The sequence below is a fragment of the Mchenga conophoros genome, linkage group LG15 (assembly GCF_057382185.1).
Source record: "Mchenga conophoros isolate Kocher_MC1m ecotype Shallow Benthic linkage group LG15, M_conophoros_male_GT1.1, whole genome shotgun sequence".
Taxonomy (NCBI): Eukaryota; Metazoa; Chordata; class Actinopteri; order Cichliformes; family Cichlidae; genus Mchenga; species Mchenga conophoros.
This window is the reverse complement of record NC_140540.1, coordinates 11,598,136-11,616,775: the sequence shown is the minus strand read 5'-3', so window position 1 is coordinate 11,616,775 and position 18,640 is coordinate 11,598,136. Positions and strand designations below refer to the sequence as shown.

General features: G+C 39.7%; 1 protein-coding gene across 5 annotated transcripts in view; it reads left to right on the top strand.

Annotated features, from left to right (window-relative positions):
- Positions 1–18,640, top strand: part of stxbp5a (syntaxin binding protein 5a (tomosyn)) — a 106,555-nt gene that overhangs the window by 62,152 nt on the left and 25,763 nt on the right. For all 5 annotated transcript variants that reach the window (XM_085246003.1, XM_085246004.1, XM_085246002.1 and 2 more), the window contains exons 7-11: positions 680–743; positions 2,169–2,252; positions 14,807–14,930; positions 17,371–17,449; positions 18,093–18,247. In XM_085246003.1, the coding sequence (XP_085102129.1) occupies positions 680–743; positions 2,169–2,252; positions 14,807–14,930; positions 17,371–17,449; positions 18,093–18,247 (506 nt within the window). The remainder of the gene's footprint in view (positions 1–679; positions 744–2,168; positions 2,253–14,806; positions 14,931–17,370; positions 17,450–18,092; positions 18,248–18,640) is intronic.

Here is an 18,640-nt window from a genome sequence, read left to right as displayed (position 1 = left end):
TGCAAAGGCATAGGTCAAAACAACGACTTTGCCTTGCCTCATTTTTGCATTACTTACATTTGGCTGCAGCTCCTTCCTCTCCTTCTCTTTGTCAGGCATCCCTGCCCTTGTTTCACGGTGCTGGGGATATGTTTCAGGCTCCAAGAGTCACCACTTTTTTCAGCAGTGACCTTGCCTGGCAATCCTCTGTCCACATCATCTCTTTAAGGCAGGGCAGGTTAGGTACATTTGGCTCCCATGTGGCTCACAGAAAGAGGAGTTTTGACATAAGACTGTCTGGAGGGTAAAGCACAGACAGCAGGGGGAGAGGAGAGGCTGTCGAGCACTTTTTGCCCTATCTTCTCCACTGACATGCAAATGGACACACATATCAGCACGTGGATGCACATACACATAGCCACTGGGGACTTCCTGGCCTGACAGAGTCATCCATCACAACCTTCAGGAAGCTTATTTCTTTGTACGGCCTTTTAGAGCCTTGGAATGATTGACAGCTCTGTCCTCCCAGCAGACCTCTTCGACAAGTCCAAAGACACTCGGTCTTCATCTTAACCCTCACTAGGGGTTAAGATGAGGGCTATGACCATGTCATATTAGTAAATCTTACATGATGCCTGTCTTCTCCATCCTGGCTTAAAGGGGAAAAAAAACTGTCTGTCTTTTTGATCTTTCTTACAAGGTCCTCTAAGGCTCATCCTGGACCAGTTGTTCACATAAGTGATAACCCCATGGATGAAGGAAAGGTAAGAATCAGCGGCTTTCTGCACCCAATCGCAATATCTTGCAAAGCTTACATTGGTCAAAAGTCTGTGCAAAAGTCTTGAATTACCCCACAATTCTTTATATTTTTCTAAGAAATTGGATAAATGTGCAGCGAGTTATTAAAACATGGAAACATACAGGGATTGCACAGTATATAAAGTATATAAAGCAAACAGATTATAAAATTTTAACAAGCTTGAAAGTCAATATTTAATGTGACTACCTTTATTCTTTAACACTACCTGAACTCTATTAGGCAACACTTCTTGTAATTTATTTGAGTAACTTTTAGGAATAGTTCTCCAGGCTTCCTAAAGGACTCCGTTAACATGATCCCACAGTACTTTAACAATGTCCAGGTCCAGACTTTGTTGAGGCCATGACTGATAATGTTCCGTGGTTGATTCCACCTGGATTTAATCTGTCCAGGTATGTTTTTACTACATTGGCAGTGCGTTTGGGATCATTGCCATGTTGAAATTTGCCAATCAGACACTTTCCAGATGATATTGCATGGTGGATCAACATCTGAGGGTACTTTTCAGCGTACTGATGATAATTTGCACCAGAGTTTTTAAATTGGTATTGATCTCACCATAAGACCTATTGCCTCTAATTTTCAGGCCAGTTCTTGTGTAAACTGGCACATCTCGGCCCTTTCTTCCTGTTTCCTATCCTTAAGAATGCCTCATTGAAAGCCAATGAGTGAAAAAGCAGTCAGTGCACAATGAAAAACTTTGAAAGAGCTTCAGAAAGCCAGGAAAATTACAGCTTAAGCCCACTTTTAAAAATAATTTACAGGAAGTCTGGCACCTCGGATGCAAAATATGAAGAAACAAGGGGTGAGTCAAGAGAAAGCATTACTTAGTTTTTTAGTGTAGCCCCATTTAGAGTATAGTTTAATTTGAATGCAGGTTGTGCTGACCACTTTGACCACTCTTCAGATATGTATCAGCATGCCTTTTAAACAGCGTGTGATAAGTATATAAGGATATAAGTTGACAAGACAGCACCCATGAGGTGCTGGAGGACAACTACTGTATATATTTGTTTTGGTTATTTTAATTGATGAGAGGAATTTGACACAAATGCAGATGATTTTTGATGATTTTTGAGACTGAGTGCGGGAAGTATTTTTCTGTGAATAAGCTCAGATTTTTTTTAAAGCATCATGTTCTTTTTCTACAGCTCTTTTTGTATTATCTGATATCATTTTTTGTGAAGTAGGGTGGGCAGGTTTTTTTTCCTAAGCCGCTGTAGTCTTCTTACACCTGACTTCCTTTCACGCTGTGCTTGAATGTCAAACGTATTACTTCTTTTTCTGCCCATCATGGGGTCTTTTCTATCCCCCTGTCTGTCATCTCTCCTACCTATCTCACTGACTGCCTGTCGCTCTTCCTCTCCAGCTTATAATTGGATTTGAGTCTGGGATCGTGGTCCTGTGGGATCTCAAATCAAAGAAGGCAGACTATCGCTACACATATGATGAGGTAGGCAAATATCCCAGATTTCTTTTCTTCTCTAATAGATTTCCAGCATTCATTTGACTTCCATTTTAAGAAAATGTAATACGAGGACTGGAAGTGAAATCACATATTCTGAACTGAATTGCATACATTTTTGTGAATGTGTGTATTGGTCTGTGTGTTTGTGTGTCTACCTGAGTTTGAAATACTTTACTACAGCTGTGTTTCCTTTCTCTTGTCTGTGCTTTAAACCACACAATGGAGGACAAAAAGAGTGCTGGCAGGGTGATAAAATAAGAAAGATAAAACTTTCTAGTCTCTGCTTCACCTCAATAAGAAAGGGGGGCTGTCAGGTTTGACTTCATAGTAGGATGAAGCCAGAATTTGCTTAATAAGAGAATAACTTTTAAATAAGCCATCACTAACTAGATTTGTGTTGTCAAGCTAAAGACAAAGTATTTCCTCTTTATCCCTCACACACTGTTCATATTTTATGTCTTCACAGCATGGTCTGGGTCCATTTTGACACAGGCCAAGAATTCTCTCATTATAAGTGTCTAAATCAAGTTTTGATCTACAGGTTTATTTGGAAATTTAGACTTAAAAATGGACAATTAATGGATAATTAAACCTTAATTACTACTGTTTTTTGAGAAAATATCTACTCTTATGCAGTACTATGTCCTGCTTTACATAAATCATGGAAAACACGTGTAACCTCTGTAAATGTTAAACTCTGTTCTCACTGCTGTATCATAAACAAAACACCCAGTCCCTCTTTTGATTTCTGTTTTAATCTCAGATTATTTTGTTACGTTGTGGGAGCTCCTAGATGCAAATGTAATGTACTCACATTCACGTAGAGCTTTTATAGTTTTACTAACCACCTGAGATATGCATCCATGCAGCACTTTAGTCCATATACTTCAAGTAGAGCTGGGCGATAGAACGATAACGATATGTATCGCGATATAACTTTTACTCGATAGAGAAATTAAGCTATCGCGATAGACCTCGCCGCTCTTGTCCTCAAAAAAAAAAAAAAGTCAGCCAATCCAAATTAAGTAGCGCAGAGCCAAACCAATCACAGCCGCAGCGTCACGTCGCGTGACTTGTTACGTACAGCACAAGTGCCAAGCCGCACGTGTGTTTGTTTGGGAAGCAGCCAGCGGGTAATGGAGCCAGCGCGTAATGGAGGAAATGAGTGTGCTGACTAGAAAAATCAACCGAGCGTGACCGAAGAGAAAACAGATGATGGTTCCAATGCCGGAGAGATTGTCAAACGGAAGAGCCATAGAAGTTCCGTAGTGTGAAGGTATTTCGGCTATTTCAAGTCTGACAAAAAACAGAGTAGCGTGCACTGTAAATTGTGCCGAAAGCAAGTCTGGAAATACAATAAACTGGTGCATGCGTCACACTGTGCGCCACATTATTGTTTCGGTGAAATGAATTTCTACAATACTGTTACTGTTAATTCTACTCTCTGCAGTGTTTAAATGCTTACATATACACACAGTTACTGTCCCTCCACACATACGACTCGGTTCTGCTTCTATGCCCCAGCTTTGTTTACTTTTTCCCACCGAGGCTTCTAGACTTCTGATTGGCCAACATTTCGGTATGGTTAGGAATCTAGCGCCACCTGCTGCTTTGGCATGTTCATAGCAGCGTTTTCCTTCATTTCTGCCTTTATGTGTGGACGGGATTATTTTTTAAAACGGAAACGGAAAATCTCCGTTTTCAAAAATACCCGTGTACGTGTGGACGTAGCCTCAGTCTCTGATTGGAAGCGCTAATTCGTCATTCGGCTTTTGTCAGACTAAAGTAACTGTTAAAACTGTTTGAAAAGCTCAGCTATACAACAAGGAGAGATTGAGAATTTCCTTTTAGTTCTCAGTTTGATATTGACAAAAGTTAGTCAGTTTTGTCTGATCTTCTGTAAAACAAACTAAGATTTATTTTTAGAATTAATATTTTGTTTCTAAGTGGAATTGACAATTTAGTCTGTTTTGTTTGTTCTATTTTGAAACTTAAACGCTTTAGCGGCTGCCTTTTGTGTAGTTTGCAATATTTGCCTTTATTTATCTGAAAAAGTCTCATGTTCCTTAAGTACATCTACCCTGTTGAACTTATTATGGGAAATAAATATTTAAATAAAAACAAGCTGCTGATTATTTCACATTTTACTTGTGAGCAACGGCACATTTAAATCTTACAAATATAGTTATTTGGCTTATATCGTGATAGATATCGTTATCGCCTGAAATGAAAAAAACATATCGTGATATGAAAAAATCTCATATCGCCCAGCTCTAACTTCAAACTGAACCTTCTTGCTGTGAGGTGAGAGTGATAACCACTGCATCACTCTGTTATAGATCTCAAGTGTCCAGGAACCATCTCTCAAGAAATTCTCTAACCTCTGCCTGACCCCTTATGTACACCGTATTCTGTTCTGTTTCGCTGTTTCAAGGTTTGCCCATTATCCTTCAAAGACCAGCAGGTGCCCGTCTCAGCAGGAGCTCAGGCTAACACAGACAGTTCTTGTTACAGTGTCAAAATCCCCATTAGATTCTGTCACCACTGTCCCGTAAGAAAATACAATTTCAAGATTTCCTAAAACCACCATTTCCCTTGGTATTACTCACACTGGTGGCTCTAAAATCCATTTAAAATAGATACAGGTTCAGTTTGACCCAGAACAGCCTAAATGTACAAGGTAACAGTACAAAATGTTCAAATATTTTCACTTTTCATTTGTATTCTGGGTCAATTTAGGATATTTTTTGCTGCTGTCAAATATCAAAACGGGCCAAATTTCACCCAAACAGTATGAGAGGGTGTAAAATTACAAATGAAGTGCTGGCACGGGCTAATATTTAGGAATTTTAAGTATGTAAAACTTTAGTAGTTTCTAAAAGCTTTAAAAGCATTTCTGGGTAGCACTGCAGAAGATGTGTTGTGTCATTTACAAAGAAGAAGACTTTGTTAAATACATATTTTACCACGGTTATGATTCACACAGTAGAGTGCCATGTGCTCATGTCTGATTGTAAAGCAGCACAGTGGTTTTCTTGTATAAAAACAGATACACTTTTTTTAAAATAATGGATTATTTGGCTTTATAAGGTAACAGTGTATTTCTGTAAATAACAGAAAACATGACAGTTAAATAGAGATGGTGTCAGAGCTGCTTCGACTCTCTCTGGACCTAGCATTTATCTGACTGAGATTGGGTCTTGCAAGTTAAACAGCATTGTAATGAAATCTTGTTTTAAACTAAGATTTAGACTCATGTTCACTGCTTTCATCTTATAAGCAGTACATGACTAATAACGCTGATATTAGCCATGCACTGTATCACTTACTCTGCTTTCTAAACTCTATTAATTTATTGATTTGCAATTAAAAAACCCCCACAAATTCTACTAATGTATGAGTTAAATTTGACTAATTTAATGCTATTACTCGGTAAAAGAAATATCTGCCTTTTTACATCAAACCTAGCTGTTCCCCTTCAATCTGATTATAGTCTGAACTCCTACAGTCCATGATTTAGACTTCCTGGTAGGAGCGAAACATCTCTATGAATAGGACCTCTCATTCATAACTTTGTTACTGAGGCTTAAGCCAGCTGAATGGCTGTAAGAACACACATAGACACACATGCTGACTCAGCATGTACACGGCCATGCAGCTGTGTCTGCGGCCTTACAAAGGGCTAGTCTGTTTAAGATAATGAGATTATCGTATCACTCACATAGATGCTCACCTTGTTGGCAGTCTGTAAGATACAAATACAAAAAAAAAAGAGGTGGAGATTTTGTATGTTCAGTATGTATGAAGCTCTCCTTCTTACTCTGTCTGCCTCTCTGCCTTTGCTCTCCCTACATCCTTTTCTCAGATAAGCTAATATCCTCCCACTGCTCCTGGGCATTACAGATCCTAGTATTGAATCTCCCAGAGGAGCTCATCTCCTCTCTCCAAACCCTCGCAGATACACCTCCCCAGGGACTGGGGGGGTTAGATTGGGTGGGAACTGAGGGACAGGGTATTGAGCTAGAGGTTGGGCGGGGTGTTATGTCTTGCTTCAATGTAATTTTTCACTGGCTGACTTAAAAAAAGGGCCTGCAACATGCAACTGTTCTTTCATCTCATTTGATATGTGGTGAAGTTACTCCCCTGGCTACTAAATCTAAATGTTTTCCAGGGTCAGGTATCTTTAAAATGGACTTCACTGCAGTTAATTTCTTTTTATTTTCTGTCTATATTTTAAAGCATATTTCTTATAATATGCTTTAAAATGCCACCCACTGTAACCTTAATAATAAGCATAAATAGAATTAGCATCCATTTGTTAACCTCAATATAAATGAAACTATTAACATTAATTGTAAGCCACTGATAATGCATGGATTTGCAGGCGATGTTATATTCGCTGGCTGTGATTTACTGGCATCATGACTCTATGCAAACTCCACATAGCTTCTTCAAACAATACTGTGAAGTAACTCTTTTCCAGCTCTCACATCCTCTCCAAGCTATAGTCTTCCTGCCGCGCGTGCTTTTTTTTCCTCCAGCGTGCTTTCATTCAAACCCTATTTGCCTAGAAGCTTCCTGCCAAGTATCAAAGTTGTCGACTGAAATGAACAAGGAAGCTTTTCGTCTTCTCCTTTTCAACAGCAGAGTAAGCCAGCAGACCGCGCGGTGATGGATTCAGACTTTAGAAAATGCACAGACATCTTAAAGCGTATTTTACTCTTGATGGAAATTTGCGAATGTTTAAACAGCTGAAAGGCAGTCTGTGGTCTTTGATTTCAAAAGATCGAGATAATGAGCAATGCCACTTCCTGTTTTCCTGCCACATTTTTTAACATGTCTTGCAAGCGTTTTTGTATAATTTGTGCAAGTAGAGGAAATGAAATTCTTTCTGTTAAAAAAAAATATATGAAGGCAGCATTTGGAAATTACAGATGCTGACAAACTGAAGAACAGTTAGCAAATTAGCAAACTTATCCTGTACCGCAAAGAAAAAACTTTGACACTTTCCAGCAGAGTTCAGGCAAACAAAGGCAATAAAACTTGTTTTTACAAGCTCCTAAAGAGCTGAGAGAGCACGCCTTCAACTCTGTGTCTTTCAGTGGATTGTCTATTATTAGCTGTGGATCAGCAGTATGGGTTTCCAGTGAGTGCTAGCCAGAGAGCATCTGTCACTGTGACCCTGCCTCACTCTTCTCCATCTGACTCAAAACCTGATGAATGGTTAATATTGCAGCCAAATCTGAGTTAGTTCTTCCCTCCGCCCTCTGTGTTTGTGTCCTGGTGGCGCACACTGAATGCATGGATGGAATTTGTAATCCTTTTTTCCCCTTCAGTAAGCCTATTGTTTAATTGCACTAATTTAGACAGCCTTCTTCCACTGTGTGCAGAAAGGAATGAAGGAAAGGAGCTTTTAAGAAAGATGAACATTCCTTTCTGCACGCATACATGTGCATTTACAGTAAAAAAAATTAGTAGTATTTTGGTGTATAGATGCCATACAGTGTTATATAGTAGGGAGCACAGCACCTGCTATTATTCACAAGAATTTAGCGTAGAATTCAAGTAAACATCTTTAGTATCCCTGGAAAAAAAACATTACTTTTGCAGCTTGCAGTTTATTTTTATTGATTTCAACTTCGGAGTGCATCTGGCAGTCAGTCTCTATAGCTGCAAAGGCACGACCTGTTCAGGCTTTTGTCACAGATGTCCAGCCAAAGCTGCACAGATAAGGCACTCTATTTTCCCTATTACCCTTCCTTTTGTTCTCCCCATTCCTCCTTTCCTTTCTATTTCTTTTCACAAATGGACAAATAAGAAATTGGTTACTTTGACTGCGACTACGATAACCAGGACGCGCAAACACAAAGCGCACCCAAACTTAGCACCTACGCCACGATCTGAAGAAAAGTCCACAAACACAAGAGAAAAACTTGGGGGACAAAATATTTGCAGGGATTTGTGCAGGAGCAGGTCATAATTCTCGCAGCTACTAATAAAGGGCAACAATAACAATAAAATTGGAAAACATATTCCCCTCAACCACGAAGCATTAATTATTTGAATTTAAATAAAACATAACAATAACCTGCTCCAGTTGTGGACAAATTTGCATTGTTAACATATTTTATTCCAGCATTCATTTTGTAAACAGCCTGCCAGTATTTTTAATACTGTTGAATCAGACCGGCACTGTTCTAACCGGATGGGTGAGATTCTCGACAAGAAAAAAAAAAATCCACCTGGCAGATAAGACTTCCACACATTTCCTGCAGCATTCTCTGTGATGGGCAGCTCCGCTATCTTAATTTAATGCGTCCTCTCGCAGTGAATCCCTCCCATCTGCTTATCCCTTAAGATTAAAAACAAATGCTACAAAATGATCTGCAAACTATCTGACACAAGTGTGCCTTCATTAGGAAGTGTTTTCTTTCCCCCTAAGACCTGTTGAGATTTCAGACAGACAACTTAACTGTACAGAGCTCATGGGTGATTTGGCAAGGCTTGCATAATACCCATTAGTGGTGAGAGTATCACTCTTTACATGATGGTCAGTCTCTTAGGGAGTCCATCCATCAGGATAAAGTGGATGCAAATGCATAAGTGTAATGTCGTAACAAGACTTCCCATGCATTTGGTTTGCTGGTGAATTTGGTTTTCTAATGCTTATTCCCACCCTGAAGTTGTTTTAGAGATGTTTACGAGCTGCTGTTTATAACACGTGAGTCACATAATCATCCCAGCTGTGAGGTTTCAGGGTGGTATCCCAACCATTTGGATGAGTCTTTCTCTCTGTAGAATAGTCATCAATTGCTCAGACTATTAAAAAAACCCACATAAGAACATGTAACATATCTCACTGATTTGGTCATTTTTACTCATTTAAAACAAAAAAACCACAACACCCTGTTTACAAGTAAACCGCACAGCCATGCCAACAGCTCTGTGAGGCTCCACTTGGAGTTTATTTTCAACATTAGCATGTTATCAACTGGCCACCACTCACCTTAGGTACACCTTGCAAATATTGGGTTGGTCCCCCTTTCGCCTTCAGAACTGCCTTAACTGTTTGTGCACTGTTGTCATAAAGAAAAGGACATGCCAGCAACAAAATTCAGGCAGGCTGTGGCAGTTAAGCCATTACACCCCAACCAGCAGCCTGACCCTTTGATACAAAGCAGGATGGATCCACGCTTTCATGTTGGATACTGACTGTTTACTCTTTTTAGAATTCTTTAAAAACTTATAAAAGATCTCAAGAAGATCCAGTTTGAGTTTTGCAGAATAAGAAATTCGACCTGTTGATTCTCTGAACAGAAAAAAAGCTTTTCGTTCAGACGGGTATTTACACACTGCCACCTTGCCATCATACTCGGAGTGTCTGATTATGCTGGTTATGTAGAGATTGACAGTATATTGTGCTTCCAAAGTTGTTTATTCAGTCAGAAACAGTGATGGTGAATCATCTTCATAATACAGAGACAAATCTAAATGTGTAAATAAGAGGCTCACTGGGGCTTGTTTCTTTCAAGACTTATGTAACGAGCATCTTGCAACACAAAAGCAGAAAATGTGGATTTAAAATAACTGAATAAAAATGGATTGCTCATTGCAAATCACTGCTGACGTTTTGCCCCCAAATGCCTTGTTTGTTCAGATTAAGCTGGTTGTGTTGCTTGACTCGCATTACTTTTGCTGTGTGTATGTGACTGCTTGTGTGTGTGTATGTGTTTTTATGTGTACAAAAACAGGTACAGCAGTATGTTGAGTACTCTGTGTAAAGTCTTGCTCTAAGGTAGGGCTGTTCGATATAACGATATATATCGGATGACGACATAAAAACGTCTATTGTTTCATTTCATGCTATCGTTTGTTTCGTGGTGTCGCAAAATGAACTATTTACAGCAATATTTTTTCATTGTTTTGATGGTCACTGTAGTGGCTATATTAATTTCCTAAAGTTCTCTCTTTCTCTTATATTTAATATAACCACACTATGGACGGACAAGCGCCTGTTTTTATGTGTTGTGGTTAGCAACAACGACGGTAACAACACCATCACGTGTCCGCTTGTTTATGTTCCACATAAACCTTTCACAATAAAGCTCAAGATCCTGTTGAGACTTTTCAAAATAAACTGAACCACGTGAAAGAGCAGCTTATTTACGGATGAGAAGTAAAAAAGAGCCGCCAGGTGCTAAAAAAATAAATCTTAGACTCAAATGTTAGAACAGGGGCCTGTTCTTCGTACCGCGCTAAGTGAGTTAGCTGGATGAGATTGTTGACGATTTCGCGTGATCCTGGATCGTTCGGTTCCCCGAAGCCCATCCGGGACTTGCTGTCATAGCAACAGAGCCGTAAGCGTAAACCTGCTGGGGAGCAGGTTTACTTTATGTAAACAGGATTAGATCGCGGCCACGCAGGTATGCCCGCGTCATTCATACGAAAGCAACAGCGATATTCCACCACTGTTTCACCATAAATAAATAACATCAATGTAACTAAAGACAATGCAGCACCTGATCCATTTATTGATTTCACACAGGTCATTTCCTAAAAAAGGGAAATGTACTATTAACATTCTATTACATGTATGTGATTATTACAGATGTAATTCATATTTCAGAGTAGCAATTGTAAATTACTTCGTGTAATCAAGATGAGAGACCACGGCTATAAAAGCGAAGGTGGATTTGGGAAGTCTGTCGCAGCCATGTCCTGTCCGTATACGCGAGCCACCCATTGCGGAAGGTGCAAGATTGATAAGGAGAGTCCTCAGAATTCAGCGTATATTGCGGGACAGACAGGATCCTTTAGCTCAGCGCGACAGTGTGCTCATAGAGAGATATCGATTTTCCCGTGAGGGTATTATTTACTTAACCAACTTGTTGACGAGGGGGTGCAGGACCACCACCTGTCTTTTGTTGCTCTGCCCTTTTCTTGGTTGCTGTTATAAACAAACAGATTATTCCAGGGTCTCTTTCCAAGAGACTAAAAGCAATATAAGTGATAAATATTACCATTCTGTAGAATATTCTTATATTTCACTTTTACCTGTTCCCATGTTCTAGTGGGTCCTGTCGTGGCTCTAATGTGAAAGAGGATAAAATATAACATATTATAATATAATGTAATATAATATTGGATAATATAGTGTAATATAATAAATCTACCCTACCGCCTACTGGTGTTGGCCAGAGGGGCCGATGGCGCGATATGGCAGCCTGGCTTCTGTCAGTCTGCCCCAGGGCAGCTGTGGCTACAACTGTAGCTGCCTCCACCAGTGTGTGAATGTGAGAGTGACTGAATAGTGGCATTGTAAAGCGCTTTGGGTGCCTTGAAAAGCGCTATATCAATCCACTCCATTATTATTGTTATTATTAAATTACTTACGAGTTTAATTTGTCAGCAACTTCCTGCCAGCCCTCGCTCCTTGCTTTTGCAGCCTTTGCAGTGTTCTCTTGCGTTCTGATTAAACTCTGAAACTCCTGAAATCCCTCACTCAAGAGTTCTTGCTCTGCTGCCGAAAAATACCGAGCCGAGCGCGCTCCGTCGACATTTTCGCCGACCAATCAGAGGGTTGCCGATCAATGTTTCTACTATCGATGCGTAGCCCCTTTTACGACACCCAGTGATGTCACATTACTGCGTCCAGCTGTACTAATCGTCAACAGCAGGTGTGTTCGGGGAACCGGATTAGCGCGCTCACGGTTAGCGCGATGGTTTGGTCTTGGATGTTTCATTTGATCTTGGATGTAGTAAGCGACGTACGAAGCACAGGGCCCAGGCTTTTCCCCGCAGCACGCCGTGTAATAAATACTCACAAAGAAAACGGCGGCCTTTACAACTTATGTCTAAAAATGTATCGTTTCATGCATCTGTTAAAACACTCGACTCCAGCTACATGACGCGCAGCTGGAAACACTTCCCGCAAGTCGAGCTGCCCGAGATTCACAGAATTTACAGAAAATGTTACATTTTTGTGATTTATATCGTTATCAGGATGATAGAATTCTTATATTGGGATATGAGATTTTGTTCATATCGCACAGCCCTACTCTAAGGTAAAGTGTCATTTAGGGTTAGCCAATGATATTTCAGGGCTGTTTCGGGTCATACTGTGACACAAAACTAATGTGTTTGTTTTCTCCTGTTTTCTATGCTTGTTAGCGTCTTTGTCGCGAGTGTGTATTTGTGTGTCTGTGTGAGGAGGTCTTGTGTAACTGTGATGAATGTAGACAGGATCCTCTCAGCCCCCAAAGACCAATCTGTGAAAAACTGACCTGATGTGATAAATCATGAAATTAGCCTTTTTAATTGGTATTGTTTGATTTGATGAGTGCCATGTGTTTCAATTATCCTGCTCATTTCCAATTAAGCACAGGGCATTGTTGCCTCTTGGGACTGGCGTGATGAACAATGCACTGATAGATTTCTAGAAGTCTGTTAGTGTCAGGGTAACACAGAATGGGCGAATTTTCCAGGGAGGAATATTCAAAAGTGGACTGGACTGCATTGAGGGAAAATCATAGACAGTTTATACCAGTATCCATTATTAGATATCATCTATCCATAAGTATACTTTTAGTGTTGACAACAGAATTTAGATCCCCAGGAGAACAGTCTGCACTTATAACTGAAAGTAAAACTTGGAACATTGATTTCATTTCCACAGTGTGGGATGCTAAACATTTGACAAAATTAGAGATGTGTTCGCACTGTATTCGAGACACCTGCAAATAACTACATCCACACCACCTGCCACTATACACCAGTGAATCACTGGTGTATAGTGAAAAAAAAGTGCTGTCAAACTGTCTCTCCTTCTGGGCTGCTGCATCCAACCATCCCCACCATGTTCTCCACACCGCCGCCCCAGTTTAAAGAGACACAGAAGCCGTTAGTCATCATGTCTATTTATTTCTAACAATCCTCAGGAAGACGAAATCTCCATGAGAAAACCTCAGAACCAAGAGCACATTGGGGGGGGGGGGTATTTTACGCTTTATAGCAGACTGATCTCAGTCTCTGATTGGTCTTTAGTTTGTTAAAACCAAGCAGTGTGATCATAAAGGTGATTCAGTCTTTATGATTTCATAAAACGTGCCAGGAGAGTCTGTGCAGCACACCACACACTTAACTAGGAAGCAAAAGTATGATACTGTTCACTTTGGAGCACACAAAACAGGTACACCGCTCAGAGCGTGCCATAAGAGCGCTGACTGATGCTATTCCCTTTCATGCAGCTTTTTTCTTAAAACTCAGCAGATTTGGTGAGCCTGACATATAGCACTGCTTATGATTAATGACACACTCAAGGCAAAATTGATATACACCTAAATAAATGGCAGCTGCAATTGGAAGAGATTGACTTAACCTGACCATGCACTCACATCAGCTCTGACAGAGAGGCAGTCATTCATTTCAGATGAGCAATGTGAGACAAGCAGCAGCGCCGAGGACACAAGGCGAGTGGGACCAGTGACAACGAGGGGATTTTCAGACAAAATGCCCTAAATATTAAAGGGCTGATGTGGATGGCTGTCGGCTTCACACATCGTGCAGCCAACATATGGTTTGATGTCAAAATGTTTGCTGGTTTTAATTATCAGCATTGAATACGATGACAAAAGGGCAAGCTTGGCCTTTGCAGATACACTTTGGTTTTGATGTGTTTGTGTTTTGTTGCTAGTACATAAATCATCCCAAGCCAGGCTTACAACAGCAGCAGGACTGTTCAGATGATGGGAAAGATGAGAGGACAGAGAGGGCACCAGCTCTCTCAATCTTGTCTGTCTTTCCCCATTATTCTCTTTATCTGTTAGCTTGTCTGTGAATCACAGATCTGTATCTCCATTTGGTCTTTATTTTCTTCACTTGTGCCCTCTTCTCGGTTTTGAAGCCCTAACTAAAGGTCACCTCTTAAACTTCCTCTTTTGCAACCTTTTCTGTAACTGTTGTAGTTGATATTAAGCTTGTGATTAACTGTATTTCCTTTTAGTAGTTTTTTTAACCTTTTAAAAAGCTTCTATTGTTCCTCTAGCTCTCAATGATGGACTAGAGTCAAAGCGAAATACTTTTTTTCTTATTTCCACAGTAATTCATGCTAAACCATATGGTCTTGATTGAAGTATTAGCGGTTTTTCAAATATATTGAATATTATGGACACATTTGTCAGAGTAATGCTGTATCTTTATGAAATATGACTCCTAAGTTAATAATATTGCTAATGGAACCATCTAGCTGGGGTTTCTTTTTTCTTTATTTCACATTCAACAAATGGTTCCTATGAAAGCTTTTAATATATGCATTTGTGCCACAGGAAATTTTCTAAAGCCAGGGAGCTCTTTTATCTCACTTCAACCATCTGCGCAAGTGTGCAAAGTCGCGGCCATTTAAGCCACGTATGAAAGTCATGTACCATATGGCTGTGGTAATGCAACAAACTTGTAGTGTGCAAGTTGCATGCTGGCACATAAGGTTTCATTCGAATAAACCACTGCCCCCAACCCCTGCCTTCCTGCCTGTCATTTCTTAGGCTATCCACTCAGTTGCCTGGCATCACGAGGGCAAGCAGTTCATCTGCAGTCACTCAGATGGAACTCTGACCATATGGAACGTCAGAGGCCAGGGCAAGCCCATACAGACAATCACACCACACGGTAAGGAAGTAAAAAAACACACACACACACACTTTATACATACAATGTCACAGTAATTTTTTGGCTTGTAATGATTTCCTTGAACTGGTCTTTTTCAAGGGTTCCTACATTTTTAATGACTAGAACTGGGTGAAGAAGTTTGACTTTATTTTGTCTTTCCTTTAATCCAGACAGGGTCAAAGGTATACGTGTTGCCTCAAATATTTACATACACCATGCACTCACTGATAGGTTAAATGTCCCTTAGCTAGTTTCTAGATGCCTTTGGTAGGTATTAAAAAGCTTTTGGCATAATTCTTGCTGGATATTTCACCGCTCATTGATACAATTCATTTGAATTGGCTGGTTTCCTGGGGAATTTGGAGTTTTTCTTCATTATTTCATCCACTTTGTGCAATATACCAGTACCACTGGTAGCGAAACAGCTGCAGAGCTCAATGCTACCACCTTGTCAGTTGGTACAGTTGGTACAATGTTAGCTTTATAAGCTTTACCTTTACTCTTCTAAACACACCTTTGTCATTATGACCAAATAGCTCAATCTTTGTCACATATGACCATAAAACTTTACCTCACAAGGCATTTGGGTTATTTCTGTGGGCAGCCGAAACCTTCAGTCAAGCTTAAAGGTGTCAGTGGAGTAGGGGCTTCTTTTTTGGTTGGCACCCTCTCAGTCCATGGTGATGTAAAATTCATTTCACTATGGGCAGTTATATTGATGTTCCACCTGTTTGAAGTGATCTTGGTGTCTTAAGTTACTTAGAAATAGCTCAAAACGACCACCATTTAGGACTTTCTCATTGTTCTGAGATCAAAACAATTATTTTTATACATCGAAAGAGAAACTGCCAGTTGTTGTCAATCACAATCACTAATAAGAAGTTAATAGCCCTTACACTTCATAAGTCATTAATCAACTATAGTTGAACTCTAACTGATTTTTCCTCTCAAGATTCAACATTTCTATAATCTTTGACGCACATCGTTTCTGTATAACAATCACCATTATTGAAATTGAAGCGCCTTGAGGCGACTTTTGTTGTGATTTGGCGCTATATAAATAAAATTGAATTGAATTGAATTGAAATTTGACATGCAGTGCATATGGAGTTAATTTATATTGTCTCACAAGCTAGTTGACTGAGGACAGTGAAGAAACTTTCGGTGAAGGGATCAAGACCTCCATGGAGAGTGTTGAGATAAATCTAAAGGGTGTGAGATGTTTATTAGGCTGGAGAATTAAAATATGGGTGGATGGGTTGCAGGTAGACTTTGCTTTAGAGGATCTAAACAAAAAAGTTGGGTGCCACCTGTTCGAATATAGCTTTGGAACAAACATCCATATAGAGTGTGATTGTAACTTTATTTTTTAATTGTTACATAAAAACACTGATTGCCCATGGTCTGATGACTTGACGGTCTTGTAGTGTTGATTATGTTGTTCCCTCTGTAGCCACTCTCGCTGTAGCCATCTCTCAAGTGTCTGCCTACACATGGCTCAATCATTGTTTCCTCATTTCAGGCAGAGGATTATTGTCGGTTCAATTATTTCCTGCCTCTGTTTTCCTTACTTTGTGTGTGCATGTGCGTCCTCTGTTTACTTCCTGCAGAAAGCAAGTCTGCTCTTTTGAAGATGCATTTAAGCCATACTCTTCTGTCCCCCAACACACTGACTCACCCCACTTAGTTCACACAGATGAAGCACCTGGAAGAAAAATAGGCGACGGCAACTGGGCAGAGAAAGCAAGAGAGTCAGAAAAAGGGAACAAGAAAAGAAATTAAATCAAAAATTACAACAACTTTGAATCAGTTTTTCAAGCTGATTTTATGTGTCGGGGGTTGCAGAAAAGATTTCACCGCATGGGCTTTTTAATTAGTTGTTTCTCCCACTGCTGCATGCATAATTAGTTTGGTATTTAATGGGCAATTATGCAAATTCCTTTGACATGTTTAAGTAAGGCTTATAAGTCCTCTTTTAATTGTCTTTTTAGATATCCATTATTAAATGGTAGTTATTAAAAAGTGTTCTTTATTATACAGACCTGCCTTGCATAACCTGCATTTGGGGTCACTTTCGCTCTTCAGTAAGACTTTTCATATAAATTCAACTGCTCACTGTACTTTGTGATACAGAAATGCGCACACATAGGCATGCATGTGATGGATGTGTAATTTTATTCCACACTGACACCCCTTGAGGTTTGAGAAGATGGATTCTGTAAATCATCCAGGATCTTTACACCTTTCTTTGCATGTCCCCGTCCTTGAATTTGTCTTTCTTCTCTCTGATGAATAGGTTTCTGTTATTTTGCTGCATACTCTTCAGCACAGCATTTTACAATGCTGCTTCTGGGGGGAAAAAACCCCAAGATGACAGAAGAGACTGGGTGAAGAAGGAGTGAACTGCAAACCAAAGTAACTTCTGTTTGTTCTATTTTAGGAAAACAGCCCAAGGACGGGAAGAAGCCAGAGTCTTGTAAGCCCATTCTTAAAGTGGAGTACAAAACAACTAGAATTGGGTATGGTCCCTCAGTCTCACACGCGTACACATATACTGTTATACACTTGTGCCCATGCACGTTCACTTGAGCATATTTATAGACATGCATGTGTTTAATGCAGGCAGAGCCATGACAAAAGTCCCCACAAAGCAGCTCAAGTTGCATTTTACTTACATACAGATACTCCTCATGTTTGTAACTTAAGCCAATCATTTAAAACTATATATTTTGTAGTATCAGCTTTTCTTAATCAGCTATTTTGTTATATAAAGCATAAACTCAGAGTTGTGGATACTAAAGACAAGACAAGACAAGCCCAGTCCTCTTTAAATCAAAGTCTTTTGTTTTAACTCCAACCCTGATGTTATTTTGTATGCATGATGACATCTTACTTACAGTATACCATGGTATACATACATTAATATCCATGCAACAGTTCCTGAAAAATTAAGCTCACTGTACTGATTTTTTTCATTTGTAGTCAGATTGGCTCATGCTTTAAGTTGTGCCAAGGCTCTTAATGCCACAACAATTTCCTGCTGGCTAAATAAAATATTAAGAGTGTGAACGCACATTATTAAATAAAGCCCCACCATATAAAATGCCTAATATTTTAAAAACCCATTTAAGTAAATAATTGCATGAATGCAACTCATTCCAGAGACCCCTTCATAATCTTTTCTGGTGGTCTGTCCTACGACACGGTGGGCCGGAGGCCTTGTCTAACAGTGATGCATGGGAAGAGTACTGCTGTGCTGGAGATGGACTATCCTATAGTAGACTTCCTCACGCTATGTGAGACACCATATCCTAATGGTAAGTGTGCATATTTTGGTCTGAATGAGAACGTCTGAGAATTGTGGACATTGTTAATTTACTCTTCTTTTGCACTAACACCTGCGGAAATATGCACACAACTTTCTGGTTCTTAATTATGTTGGACAGCCTGTCTGTGTGTGTGAGTGTGTTTCTGTAATAAATCAGAAATTTCCCAAGGGAAAGGATGCTACTTTTCAGTTTTATTATCTGACACATAGGCTATTACATTTTCATTTCATCCCGCTGTGCACAATGCCCTTCAATCTAAATTTAATTATTATTTTATTTATGGTATTGAGGAGCCAACAGCTGGAGCTTACCAGTATGGCCTGTATGTATGTGATCCAGGATGCAATCTCTGCTGCTGTGTTATCTGGCACGTATACAGCT